The sequence below is a fragment of the Homalodisca vitripennis genome, chromosome 1 (genome assembly GCF_021130785.1).
Source record: "Homalodisca vitripennis isolate AUS2020 chromosome 1, UT_GWSS_2.1, whole genome shotgun sequence".
Lineage (NCBI taxonomy): Eukaryota > Metazoa > Arthropoda > Insecta > Hemiptera > Cicadellidae > Homalodisca > Homalodisca vitripennis.
Genome location: NC_060207.1, coordinates 76,635,637 through 76,650,833, shown reverse-complemented (window position 1 = coordinate 76,650,833; position 15,197 = coordinate 76,635,637). Strand labels below are relative to the sequence as shown.

At 30.8% G+C, this 15,197-nt stretch overlaps 1 protein-coding gene across 2 annotated transcripts in view; it reads left to right on the top strand.

The window, feature by feature from the left end:
* LOC124365049 (dynein axonemal heavy chain 10) overlaps positions 1-15,197 on the top strand; it is a 212,494-nt gene that overhangs the window by 129,627 nt on the left and 67,670 nt on the right. For both annotated transcript variants that reach the window (XM_046820968.1, XM_046820958.1), the window contains exons 43-48: positions 5,381-5,641; positions 6,382-6,595; positions 7,242-7,426; positions 12,151-12,243; positions 12,814-12,966; positions 14,355-14,466. In XM_046820968.1, coding sequence (XP_046676924.1) covers positions 5,381-5,641; positions 6,382-6,595; positions 7,242-7,426; positions 12,151-12,243; positions 12,814-12,966; positions 14,355-14,466 — 1,018 coding nt within the window. The remainder of the gene's footprint in view (positions 1-5,380; positions 5,642-6,381; positions 6,596-7,241; positions 7,427-12,150; positions 12,244-12,813; positions 12,967-14,354; positions 14,467-15,197) is intronic.

Below are 15,197 nucleotides of genomic sequence, written 5' to 3'. Positions count from 1 at the left end.
ACGAGCTCTGTGAATATTTAATATTAATAAAAATAAGTACATTAAGAACATTGAAATAAAGAAAGAAAATTATTAATACAAAATTTATTTGTGAAAACATTTTACATTTTCGTATACATTAAATACTTTATTTTACTTCATTTATTTTTATAATAGCATTGAATATTGGAAACATGCTTAACTACTGTATAAGCCACTTTTTGGCATTCATACGCAGCTCCACAACCCTTTTTATAATTATAAAATAACATTTGTAATAGATCCAGATCGGGTAATTGATTCATTGTCATTGGGATGTTATTGGAATACTTCAATTCCCCAATTTTCAATAACTATGTAATTTCCTAGCCATATATAGATTTTCAGGTACACTCTTTTTAATTGTTCAAATGCTGCATCAGATGTAGATTTCTGATTTCTGTCTTGATTGTAGCATATTGATATACTGTCAATGTATCTATTTTGTGAGTGGAATTTAAATTAAACGTGATTATAAGAAAACATTACATTGATGACAAAAAATCACTTGTATATTTGCAGTTGCTTCTATTAAAGAATTGAACCTTAACCTATTCAAATCTATCTTTAGTATTTGTTGAAGCTGCATAAAAACCCAAAATTCGTGCTATACCTGCTTGAAATATTTTATTGGAGTTTCTATTGATATTTTTAAACAATTCTGCTGAGTCTTCTAAATCATTTCGTTTCTCAACATTTCTGGCCAACTTTTTTTCTCTTTATTGAATAACACAGAAGTATCAAAACATATGAAAGTATGTGAAAAAAATGTTCTTTCCATTTTGGTAAACTTTTTCTAAACTTTTTGATCAAAATATTTACTATTCAACTTTGAGATGGTTTAGAAAATATGTTTCACAATCTATATCCACCAATGTTGCTAATAAGATCCCCAGACATCGATATCTTCTGAAACTATAACAAAATGTTTTGATTCCCAACTAATAGCTGTTTCAGCAATTAATTTTTTGGCATCACTATCCGTTTGGCATGTAAAAATATTGTTGTTTGCTAATTTAATTCTCAACATTTCTATCAAGCGACTTTTTAATGTTTATTATTTGACAAAACTTTCTCTTGAGTGATTTTAAAAGGCGTATTTTCATCTAATTGAATATCTGCTCAGTTATTTTTCAATGCAGGACAATTCCATTCGGAAACTTCCTTTTTACACCATGTAAGTGTTACTATCATAATTATTCTTACATAAAGCTCACATATCGTGTAAACGTTGAATTCATTTCCATTTACAACAATATATATATATATGTACAATATATATATATACATATAATATATATAAATATATAAAATAGTTATCTGTTTTTGCCGACAACTTATAAGATTTACAAGTAAGTTTTTAAAATTTGTTATATAAACATATTTAGTTTGCAGGTGAGGTACAAATCCATCCTGTTGTTCACTTGAAGCAGCTCTTAAAGATGTTACCCCTCTACTATTTTTTATTATTTCACCAAATCCTAAATATGTGAGGTAAAATGAACCCATTTTTTACATATAATGCAGCTATGCTCATCAGTCATACTGCTGGGCGATAGTTTATCTATGGTTCGAAGATAAATAGATAAAAATAATGAAATTCATTAAAAAATTAACTCAATTAATTTATTTTATTTTATTCACTTTTTTTACTTAAATTGGTTTGTAATCAGAGATTTATCTGTTATTTTATTAATCATCCAATAAAGAACTGCAATTTAAAATAAATCTACAATATAAAAACAAGCAATACAAAATATTTTGTAAAAGTTTGTATAAATAAAATCGCCTTGAGTGCAATTTATGTTAAAAATATACAAGAATTATTCCTCAAAACACAGAATTTTCATTGTTATACGAGTATATACACAATATATACAGAACACTTGTATTTCATAACTAAACTAGGCAAAAAATTTCGCAAAATGTTTTTGGTAAACATTGCAATTTATGAAGGAGGAGGAGCTCTTCTTTTTGGAATATAAATTTTCTATTATTTTACTAAAGAAAAACTCACAATTATCCAATAATTTGTGTATTTTATCACGAGGCCTTTCGACATCGAAGATGCCATCATCAGGTGTGAATAAACAATTGAAAATAAATATCAGCTGAGTCAAACTTAATACAAAATTTATATGGTTAAAAGTAAAATAAAATAAAATAAATATTAGTATATGTATATATATATATATATATATATAAAAGTTTTGGTCAAAAAAGAATTTAGTTATATTTTAAAGAAATGGTGAATTTTGAATCGGTCCAAAATCATTGTTTAATATTTTTTCTTTATGTTTTGTTATGTATAATGTTTCATATGCATCGAGTTCTTCTTGTTTATGGACTTGTTTTAATAATGTAGTTTTTAAAGGTGTGTTTTGTTTCAAATGCATGTTTGGCAATAGCTGATTTTTCAGTTTGTCCATATTTATAATATCTTTCGTGTTCTTTAAATCATTTTTTAATAGTTCTTTTTGTCTGGCCAATATAAATTTTATCACAATCTTCACAGTTAATTTTGTAAATGCCACTTTTATTTTCATCTAAAATTTTATCTTTTGGATTTCCAATTAGGTTATTTATCTTACTTATATGGTGTGCAAAATGTTATGTTCATGTCAAGATGTTTTCTAAATACTTTTTTAATTTCTTTATAAAATGGACCATAACTCATGAATTGCCAGTTCCGTTTTTCTTTTTGTTCACTTTTTAAAGTTGGTCTCGATGTTTTTGATAAATTCTTCTTTTGTTTCTTTAATAAGTTTGTCTTTAACAGCCTCCAAGTCTTACTGTTAAAGACAGAAATCAGTTTATCGACATGACAAAATCTATTAAAATTACCAGTGAAGAATATTTAGTTTCATTTGACGTTACTTCTTTATATCCCAATGTCCCAATATTTAACATTTCAAATTAATTATCAGCTGAGTATAGCTTAATACAAGATTTGTTTAATTTAAAGTGAAATAAAATAAATATTAATTTATGTATAAAAGTTTGGGTCAAAAAGAATTTTGTTGTATCTTGTTATACTTTATATATATATAAAGTCTTAATGGCAAGTTATATGTTATACTTTCTTGCCAGTTTTTTAGTAAAATTTTTAAAACAGGTCTTTTATATGAATAAAAATTGTGGTATGACACTGTTTTATACATTATTTACATATACTTGTTTGTGAATGCTATGAAAAGCCTTGAAGCTAGGAGCCGCACATGTATTTACTAGAAAGACAAATAGTGGAGTGCCTGGGGGTTTTGACCTTGGATTATAATTACAGTGAATATATATATATATATATCACTGTAATTATAATCCAAGGTCAAAACCCCCAGGCACTCCACTATTTGTCTTTCTAGTAAATACATGTGCGGCTCCTAGCTTCAAGGCTTTTCATAGCATTCACAAACAAGTATATGTAAATAATGTATAAAACAGTGTCATACCACAATTTTTATTCATATAAAAGACCTGTTTTAAAAATTTTACTAAAAAACTGGCAAGAAATTTAGATCTGTAGTTTGCTTGAAGCATAACATGCACTGAGAGTTGGGTTACCATTGCAGTGTTTGTGACATACGTTTGTACCTGGCTCCTTGCTTCAATGTTTTCAAATAGGTATTTTTTTGAAACTTTTTAGCTTACAAAATAAATAGATTTGTATGATTAAAATTTATCAATAAATTAAAATTATTATAAAAAATAAGTCCTTTTCATTCATTTTTGTCATGAATTTGTTTTAACTTACTCTTTTAGAGAATACAGCGTAAAATATTTTATAATATATGCTACATCAAAAGAAACTATCAGTATTCCTAAGTTGTGGATCAGTTGTGTATCACTATTCCTAAGTGAACTATCAGTATTGTGTCGAAGATCAGTAACATAAACTTAAAGTAATTAACAAATCACTGGCTTTAGTATATAAATATAATTTTATTTTTATATGTTAGTGTCAGTAATTTATTACCAAGTTACACTAAGGTTTTATTACTACACATGGTATTTTTAAATTAACTAATCTGTAGCTCCTAAACAAATAAATTCAAAAGAAAATTGTCTAGAGTAAACAAGTATTACAAAGTTATTATATAATCAAAATGTAAAAACACATAAAATGTTTCATAAGAAGTTTTGAAGTCGGCCGCCAAATTGGAGGTAAAACTGTGAAACGCTAATTTCATACTTTAGTTTATCTCGGATTAAACCTATTAAGTACTATACTCTTTAGAATAGGATATTATAAATACTAGTATTTATTTTTAAGGAATAAAAGAATTAAAGCCATATTTGCTCTACACTATAATGTATTTGGTGTTACTAGAAAAATAATATCCAATGTATATTAAACATTTGTTAACGTTTTTATTTTTTAAATTTATAAAATAGATTTTATTCTTTATAACAAACAATGAAGATATTAAGTACCTTTTTATTATTGTTAGACTTATTTTATTGTCCTCATATATTTTAAAGTTTTATTTTATTGTTTATATGAAAGTTGATTGATAGATTTATTAATGTTCAATGGGAAGTACAAATTAAATATCACAAATCATGATTTAAAAATGAATATATGCATTTTCATTCCCATAATTCATTTCTTGAATAAAATCAAATTTAAAAATCGACAATAGTAAAAGAAGTTTATTTTTTCATTATTTAAAAATTGTTTAATATTAATCAGTAAATAAGTGTTGTGAAAGCTTATTTAATCTTATTTATCTTCGATATTTGTTATGTAAAAATTTAAAAATAAAGGAAACTACATTAAAATTAAACTCTGTACATTTAGAAACCCATCAGAACCAATACAGTACAATACATCTAACTAGAATTGTACATTTTACTTAGAACCACAACCAATTGTGGGCTTTTATGATATAGCCATTTAATACCTAGCTGGTAAACCATCTATTTATGTAAAAACCCCTTCAAAAAAGTCATCAAATCAATACGTTATAAATTTATATTTAAAATAAAAAAGCATGACTTAAGGAATATAATTGACTGTGATACTGTAATCTCTGTTGTTTCCAAAATGAGCTGTTCATGTAGTGAAGACTTATATGGAATGTCCAACTTTGTTTTAAAAAATATTATAGATGTAATAATTGTACCTCTTATTTATATAATTAATTGTATGTTAGTTGAGGGTCAGTTTCATAGCTGTTTAAAATTTTCTAAGGTTACCCCTATATTTAAGAAAGGAGACAAGAATTTACCAGAGAACTACCGCCCTATTACAATAGTCCCGATAATTAGTAATTAAGTTTAGTAAGCTATTTTAAGTTTTTTCCATCCATTAATTCTTTTTTAAATATCACAACCTGTATACTTCAGGCTATGTTGTTTACAGGTGGGAGATCTGAGGTATGCTTCACCTGCCACAGTATCTCGAGCAGGGATGGTGTATGTGGACCCTAAGAACCTTGGCTATGATCCCTACTGGCAGCGTTGGCTGACCCAGCTCACTCGGCCCGAGGAGGATAAGGAGAGCTTGGCTAAGTACTGGGAGACGTACATACCACCAGCCCTGGACCTCATACTGGAGGGATTGATGGGTATGCAGCAGGGAGCGCCATTGCGCACCATCATCCCTCAGACTGGACTCAACATGGTCTGTACATTTCAGTAGGAAACTTATTTACTCCTGCTTACTCATTCATGTCCCATGTGATTGACTGTTGCTGTACCCAACAGATGTGTACAGCTCTTCTTCAGACATGATGTTACTAATAGCCCTCTGGTCTGGTAGGCTGTACCATATGCCACTCATTTCGCCTATAGAGAGTGTCTTAAAAAGAAAAGTCACATTAGTTTGTGATTCATCCTCATATGTCTTGGTATAAATACTACTGCACTCTTCATACTCTTGGAATGGGTGTTAATGAGGATGGTTGCAATTCCATATTTTCCCTTTGAGAATTCGTTAATAAGCAGACTATTGTAAGTTTCATGTTTAACTCAATCCATTCCAATAGGTAGATAAAACAAACATAATTATCAATGTGTAGGATCTCAAACTTTGTTCCTGAGTTAAATCTGTTTATGCGTTTTGATCCTTGCTATGTCACTTATTAGACAGCCTTGTAGCAATTAAACCTCTTGCACAAATTAAAAACTTACATAAAACTGTTTTATGACCACAAACTTGTTCTCTGACTTCCTTATTATGAAAGTTACTTAATTAAATTTATTAAGTTAATTAAATTTATGCAACCTTGTGACGTCTCCATTAACTGCATGATTAACTGATTCCAATTGATTTCATATGGTTAATCATTGAATATTGAGAGTTTTTCGTACAATTTAATGAAAACAGTATCAGTCCCAACAGCATTTCTGGTGATGCAACAGGTGACACAGCTATGCTTCATGCTGGATGCCCTGCTAGGGGAGGAGCTTGAGCCAATCAACACAGATGAGTTGGAGTGTGTATTCATCCTGTCTTTGTACGGGTCTCTGGGTGCTGCCATAGTGGCAGATGATCGCAAGGAGTTTGACAACCTCATCAAAAAGACAGCAGGCTTCATGACAGTGGAGGACAGTGATACTAAGATGGCTGGTTATCGTAAGTCTATTCTATATATGTATACATATGTTATAATTACTCACTGCTAATTTAAAGAAATGTGGTTTACTTGTGTTCAAATTAATTGGGATTTCAGCAAACTCTTCCCTGGTGTCCTTGAAAAAAATGTTGACAGACCTTCATGGTTGGGTTTCATTACAAGATTCCCATTAAGTACTTGAATTTAAATTGATTTGATTGGTTATTTTATTAAAATAATATAATATATATTTGTATTATACTTCACTTCTTATTTTATTCTACTAGTGAATATTATGGCCATACACATGTTGGCCATCAATTTACTCAATACTTAACATATTCTATTAAAGTAAAAATTTTATTTAAAGAATAATGTTACTAGTACCTACTGTAAGGCAGTTAAAAACTATACAAATGGTTTTTAATTACAGTTAGACTAGGCGAGATTCTTAAATTTTAGACATTACATTTATTTCTAGATCCTGTTTTATACATTAAACTTATTTCTAGTAAACTGTGTTTATTTATACATTAAACTGATACTGCAATTATGTTACAAGCATGACAATTATGCCTATAAGTAAGACAATTATACCTATAAGCAATATCTGATGTTCTGAAACTGTTGTAATCTCTCACGTGTTGATGAGTTTCAAATTTCTAGGCTATTTACCTATAAGAGAACCAACATTGTATGAATATTTCCTGGACCGCAAACAGAAGGTGTGGATACCCTGGAAACTTCTGGTTCAACCTTATGTACATGACCCAGAGAAGAAATTTAGTGACATATTAGTCCCGACTGAGGATTCCACTAAAATTACCTGGCTTCTCACACTCATGAATGAGGTACGTATTAATATATTTTGATACTTCTGTTGTATCAATTAGAAAATTACATATTTTTATTTGTCTAAATTTATAATTGCTTAAAGCAATGCAGATCTGCCACTCCTATTAAAATATACTTTTTATTTCAAAATAATAAATGTCTTTAACTAAAAGTGTTAAGACACATTTATTATTTAATTTATTATTATGCAGATCAGTTAATTCATGTGACAGATGTTTTCTCTGATTTCACTTAGTAGAAAATCTATAGACAAATTTCCCCTCTAAAACATGTCCTAAAAAACACTCAAAATTGTTTGATATTAATTGTTTCTTATAATGTACTTAACCAATCAACTTGGTTTCATGTGAACGTCTCAGTCAGCAATCTACCTCGCTGCAGTGGTTTCACATGAACACAATGTATTCATGCACGATCTATTGAAGATACAGTAGAACCCCTCATATCCGGCCTCGGTTTTACCGCACCTCGGTTTATCCGGCCACTTCCCGGAAGCCAATACCGAAATTTATTTCCCACGGCTTACAGACGCGCAGTTACACGCACTAGTCTCCCACGACTTGTGCGTTATCTTGGTGTATCTGTTTGTTTACATTTTCTTGTGTTTACTTTTCAGTAGCTGTGTTGTCCTCAGTTGAGCTAGTAGGTTTAACCTCTAAACAGTTCGTTGATTATTTCCAGTGCGGTTAGTACAGTACAGTACAATTATTGTTTTGTTTCGTCAAGTGTTGTGTATTGTGTTGCAGTGTCGTTTTTATGTACAGTATTGAAAAAGGAAAAATGAGTGTGTCGAAACGAAAACGTAACGTGGTGACAGTGGAACAAAAACTTAACGCGATCGAACGCATTGATAAAGGCGAATCTGTGGCCAAAATATGTAGTGAACTAAACGTGGGAAAGTGCACGGTTAATGACTGGCGTCGTAATCGAAAAGCTTTGATGGACTATTGTACACAAATAGAGAGTGAAAAGGTTTTATCCGAACGGCGGTATTTGAGAAAACCTTCCAATGAGACGGTTGATGATGCTTTGTGGCTTTGGTATTTACAAGAGAGAAGAAGGGGCACTCCTATATCAGGACCAGTTTTAAAAGAGAAGGCTATGATTTTACATACAAAATTGGGAGTAAACACTGAGTTCGTAGCCAGTAACGGCTGGCTAGACCGCTGGAAAAAAAGACATGAAGCTACATTTGTAAATATTTGTGGCTAGAAAATGTCAGCAGATGCACCATCGGCGAGTGAATTTGTGGTCAAACTGGAAAAGATGATACAACAAGAGAAGCTTGTCCCAGATCAGGTCTATAACATCGACAAGACCGGGCTGAATTTCAAACGTTTGCCACAAAAGACATTCTCTGTTGGGGATTCAAGTTCAGCTTCTGGGTTTAAACTAAACAAAGAGCGTATAACGGTTGCCCTGTGTTCAAATGCATCTGGGGAGCATAAACTCCCACTTTTGGTCATCGGTAAATCCACGAAACCCAGAGTCTTCAAACACATTAATGTTTCTTCTCTTCCTGTGGTTTATCGTGCCCAGAAGTCAGCGTGAATGGACTGATACATCTTTATTGACTGGTTCGTAAACGAATTCATTCCTAAAGTCAAGAAATTCTTAAAGGAACATAAGTTGCCAGAAAAAGATATTTTAGTGCTTGATAACGCTGGAACCCATCCCCATGAACTAGAGTGTGAAGATGCTCCCGGAATAAAATTGTTTTTTCTACCTGCCAATGTCACAAGTCTTATCCAACCTATGGACCAGGGTGTAATCGAATGTATGAAAAGGCGATATCGGCGCAAACTTCTGTCTGAGATTTTAGGAAAAATGGACACTGATGGTGTGGATCTCGTCTCGGCTCTGAAGCAAATTAACATAAAGGATGTTGTCTACATGACTGCTGAATCATATGATGAAATCCCCAGTACAACATTTGTCAAGTCTTGGCGGAAGGCCTGGTCAGATATTGAGAAATTGGTCAATGGCACAGTCAATGAAGATTTGATCCAGGTAGCAGATGAGCAGCAAGAGAATTGTAATGCAGAACTTATAAATGATGTGACGAAGTTAGCATTAACTGGCGGTGAAGAAATCTTAAATCAAGCTGTTCAGGAATGGGTTACTGGTGATGATGATTTGGAAAACGAATATCTAAGTGATGAACAAATGAGTGTTGTAGAAGAGTATGAAAATGAAGAAACAGAAAAATCAGATGATGACACTTCGGAAGAAGATAAAATAAGCCATGAGGAGGCGAGAAATGCACTTCAGACATCACTAGCCTACATAGAGCAACAGGACCACTCAACAGCTGTTGACGTTATGTTATTCAAAAAGTGGAGAGACTATGCCTTAAAAAAAAAAACAATGGACAATAAAGTTCAGCAGAAAATTACAGACTATTATAAGGCCTAATGTAATCTTCAAAACAAATTTATTGTGAGTAATTTTTATATCTCCATCATTATTTAACATTAATTTATGTTATCTGAATTCACAATATGTATTGTATTTTTATGTTAATTATTTAACCACTTTTTCTTATACAATACATTTTTTATTCGCTTTACAAACGTGTGTATGTTTATAAAAAATAATCCCAAAAGAGACTTAAACACTGCTTTTGACTATATTTATTAATTACATATTATTATTAGGTATAAATTATCGTTTTTATAATAGGTTGGTTTATCCGGCCGAATCGTTATCCGGCCATGGCCTCGGTCCCGTGGTGGCCGGTTATGAGGGGTTCTACTGTAGTTGAGAACTGTTTCAAGCAGTTATTTGTCTCACTAGATAGACTACAAACCAATCTATATTTTGTTATCACTATATGTTTAGTTTGTTCTATTTTGCTGGTTTTTAACTAAACATTTGATTTATATATCAGCTGGTTATTTAAACATTATAAAACACAATGTTCACTGCTCCTTAAAATAACTTAAGTTTAAATTTTTTTCACTATACAGTGTTAAAATAACATTGTTTTAATCAATAATGTTTATAGTACAAATCTAAACATGTTTTAATGTACAATAAGTGCAAATTAGTGTGCCACACTCACAATGGGATGGGCTTCATGGGCCTACAATGATTATGAAAGTTTTGTTTTTATTTTTGTAAATATAATCAATTGTAAAACAATATTAACCCTTAAAGTGCCAGGTATGGGAATATCCATATTGTCTTATTTTAGTGTATTGTGTACATTAAAGGCTAATTCACGAAAATGTGAATGTGCCATAAATGCATTGATTTATGACCACCGGAAAGTAAATTGGATTGTGTCATATGAAGTCAATAAAAAAACCAGTGTTATTCTTTTATTGACATTTTGTCTTAATATGTTTAACTATACAGCTCGCCCATGTATACAGTGTACATCTACGTTTAAAACTGGTAGAGCTTATTAAAACACAACTGTTTATTATTTCTTCTTCCAAGAATTAGAAAGTAAAATTAAAGCTTTTAGGGTAATTATCATGTGTTCATATGATTTTATACATTTATTTCAGTTATATTATTATATTTTTAAAAGTAAACTCAAATAAACGGCTAATAACAATGACCAGTTACCTGATTCACGATGACTGTGGTGATAGGTTGTTGTCAGGCACCATTACTATTATTGTGGTGCTGCTGTTGTTTCAAAGCCCACTGATAGTTATGGTTTGGTTAAGAAACTGAATAGACTTAGTGCTTGCTAAATAAATCTTATATGGTTTTTATTCTTTTCTCCATCATACACAATTTAATTGAATGATGGTCCTGAAAAAGGATTGAGAGTTCTGCTCAAGAACAAGCAGGACCTTAGCTGAAGCTGGCGTTATATTTTTTACTATAGTTATTTCTGAGTACACTCTGAATTCAATTTTTCATGTCTTTCCAAGTATTACTTCAGGGAGCGAGTATTTAAGGTATATATATGTTTATTTTTTACAGTTTGTGCACCTTTGTAGCAAAGCAAACATTGTCAAATGTAAACCATGAATGGTATTTTGTAATTTTCTGCACTCTTCTACTCCAACTGCCATTAAACAGCAACTAAATACAATTTCCAGTCATATATTTTTTACTGGTATAGTAAGTATCATTTTGATAATAAAAATTAGGTTCCTAATTTCATTCTAAAAAACTCTAACTTCAGAATTGCTAATCAACCATTAGAGGATATCCATTTGAACATCATCATCAATGACAAAAAAAGCTATTACATAATTTTATAACAACTTTAAACTTAAGAAAACTCATTAAATAATAAAAAAATAGTAAAACAACTGTTAGAATTAGCATAATTTTTCTACCAAGTCTTGAATATTTTTGACAGATGAACTAAATATTAAATCTCAAGGTTACAGCTACCTTTAAATCCCCCTCATTTTTTATCCCATCGCTTTAAGTGTTTTTCATGCTCTAATCTCCTGAGAAATTTCACATTTTTCCATCTAAAATAAAGAATCACAGTGTGTATTCCACAATCAGTAGGATTTTCGGGATTTTATTTATTCACAACCAAACATATTGATTCTGTGATGGAATGTAACACAGTGTGTCTGCATCTAGTCCCAAGTATTCTGCTGCATGTACAGATTAGCAACTTGTTGCACTTGAGCACCTATATCTAAGACCCGGCTTGTTTCAAAAGTATTGTATTTGCTTTTAATGTAGGTATATTTTGGGAATGTCAAATAACTGTTACTAACAATATTAATATGTGCAGGTAAAGCGCCCAGTAGTATTGGTGGGAGAAACTGGCACATCTAAAACTGCCACCATGATGGAGTTTCTGAGACACCTTAACCCAGAACAATATGTAAGTTTTCTATGATTATTTGTCAATAATAGACTACTCAGTTATGTGGAAACACTGTTTGTTTGATTTTCATTTATTCGAAAACCGTTGTCTACTTTGTCGTTTTTATAGATTTCCATGGGTCAGTGCACCAAATACAAACCAAACCATATCGTTTGCATAGTTATTCTCATAGATTATTGTGGATAATTTTAACATGCAACTCAGGTAGTTTTCCAATGACAGTTTTTTAAACTTTAACAGTATTTTTTGAAGTAAGTGGAAATTAAATAAATTTATTACAGTTTATTCAATGTTAACCTCTGATAATGTTTAGTTCCCTCATTCGCCAAGTAGTAATGTGAAAATTTTTCTACAAGAAACTACTTGAATTTAACCAAGACTTTCAAATAAATTTTATTGCATTTTTTGTGAAAGAAAATTGTATGATTTTGTATACTAGTTTAACAATATAGAAGTAGAAAATGGTATAATAATTATTATTTCAATGAAAATGATAAAAAAATGCTTAACATAGATTTTGAGCAGTCTTGTTAAATTGCGTTCCTACATTCTTATGAACTGTCTCAGATGCAAGTAAATGTCAATTTCTCGTCGCGCACTTCATCACTTGATGTCCAACGAAATCTTGAAGCCTCCGTAGAGAAAAGGACTAAGGATGTTTATGGACCCCCCATTGGAAAGAAACTTATCTGTTTCATTGATGACTTAAATATGCCCCAGGCAAGTAAAATTATAGAAATTTACTTTTTACTATTCTTCTGTTTTTAAAACTTTATGTGATACTCTAAAAAAGTATAATTTTTTATTGTTTGGTTACAATTTTAACCTTTTACTTTTTTTATTTGAAATTTTAAGTTTTTATAATGGTTTGATCTTTTACAGTAGATCTCTACCACTGAAATAATGTTAAAACACTTTTCACTTGTGATTTTTATTACAAAAACCCTTGTAACAACGTTTTAATCATGTAAACTTATGACAAAGAGTGTAAGATCACATGGACACCTCCAAATCAGGTACAGCACGATTGGGTGCAGTTCAATAACCTTCAAAAGTTATCTGTACACTTGTTCCTCATTTGGAAATGTCACTGTTATGAAGTTCAGCTCAGCAAGTTTCACTGTAAACCATAGAACAAGGTGTTATACATCAATATATAGATCTTAGTCTCTGAGCAACAATGACTGCAGCGATGTCATCTGCATATCCCTCCAGGAAAGCCTCCAGCGGTAACTACAAACGCAAAATTCCTGATATAGGACATTCACATTCTGCCTACAGTGAATATTGCTGACTGATATTTTAACTGGCAAAGCCTTGTTTAAAAAACAGTCCTCATCTTGAACAATTCCTTCCTGATATCTCAAACTTCCACAATAATTTTTTATATAAAAAATACTTCTCTTTCAACTCGATCATGAATCTTGGTTTCGTGGACTCTGGTGACCATGAAAGCTGATAACTATGAAATGATATTGACCATGACGAGACGGCCATCAAAAAGCCTGCCTAAAACAGGCCCAAACTAATTAGCTTTAAGCCGAGATAATAATTAATAAAATAAAAACTGCTTCACCAGAACAATGGTAAGCATGTGCAGAAGGGTTGACTACTGGTTTTGATTATCAAAAATAAAAAGTTATTAATCTTCATATTAATATTTACAAAAAGTTCTTGGTTTAATAGCTATTATTATATGTAAAGTTAATACTTATGGACAGAGCTCAGGGGAATTTGTCTTCATGGCTAGGGCAGGCCAATTTGTCTAACAGAGTTCAACCCGAGAAGTGGTGTTTTAGCTCAGCCACATATAAAAAATTTGGGGATGTTCAGTTATATGTTGTTTTATCTTAACGGTCTATATTATAATTTATTATAATTGGTACAGTCGAAAATATTACAAAATTTATTGTAAGGTGTCTTTTCCAAATAGTAGTAATATCATAACAGTTCCCATAAAAAATGCTCAAATAATGGCGGAGCTCTTCTGCAAAAGTTCCATTATTTCACATTGTGTATCAATAAAAGAATTCAATAGCATATACAAAGTTCTAATATATAACTGTCTAATACTTAATAAAGTGACACTTACTCTGAATTTCTTTCAGGTTGATAACTATGGCACACAACAACCTATTGCTTTATTAAAATTACTCTTTGAAAAGGGTGGTCTTTACGACAGAGGAAAGGACCTGAATTGGAAACAACTTAGAGATATTTGTAAGTTATTAGAATACAAACATTAAAATGTTCAAAATGTTTCCTAGTTACATTTAATTTTCCAACAAATTTTTCTGCCAGTCATTTTGTTATGAGACCGATTTCAAAAATGATTTGTGAAATTATAAATGGTCGGTTGCATATTTTCTGAAAGGTATTAATTGTCCTTAGAAGCACATATTTCTTATATGGAAATTATAATTTTTCCTTAAATGTATCCATGATGCTAACTAAATAAATTATGAGTGTAACCATTTTATAAACCAGATATGAGTGTAGTAGAGGAAAAAATACAGATCAAAACGTGATGAATGACACCATCCAAAATGGTTTTTTAGCCATATAATTTTGTAGGTATATTCCATTGATTACTATAAGTTGTTGTCAGGTAGAAAATGGGTGATTACATATTAACACCAAAAAATTTAAACTGATTACAATGGGGTGATTACAAAAAATTATTACTGATAAACTGTTAAAATGATGATGGCCTTCGGATAACACCAAAGAACCATTATTTATTTTCTAGATATAAGCTGAACTATAACTACTATAACTTTGAATACTTACAACATTATTCAGTTTGACATTTTTATTTTGTATTATTCAGTACAAACTTTATTGATCCTGATACAATCAGGAGTTCACAAACAGTTGAGAGAATGTGGAGCAATGCTAAATGGAGAAATAAGAGACATAAGTGCAAGCGAGATATCATTTGGAATCTTATT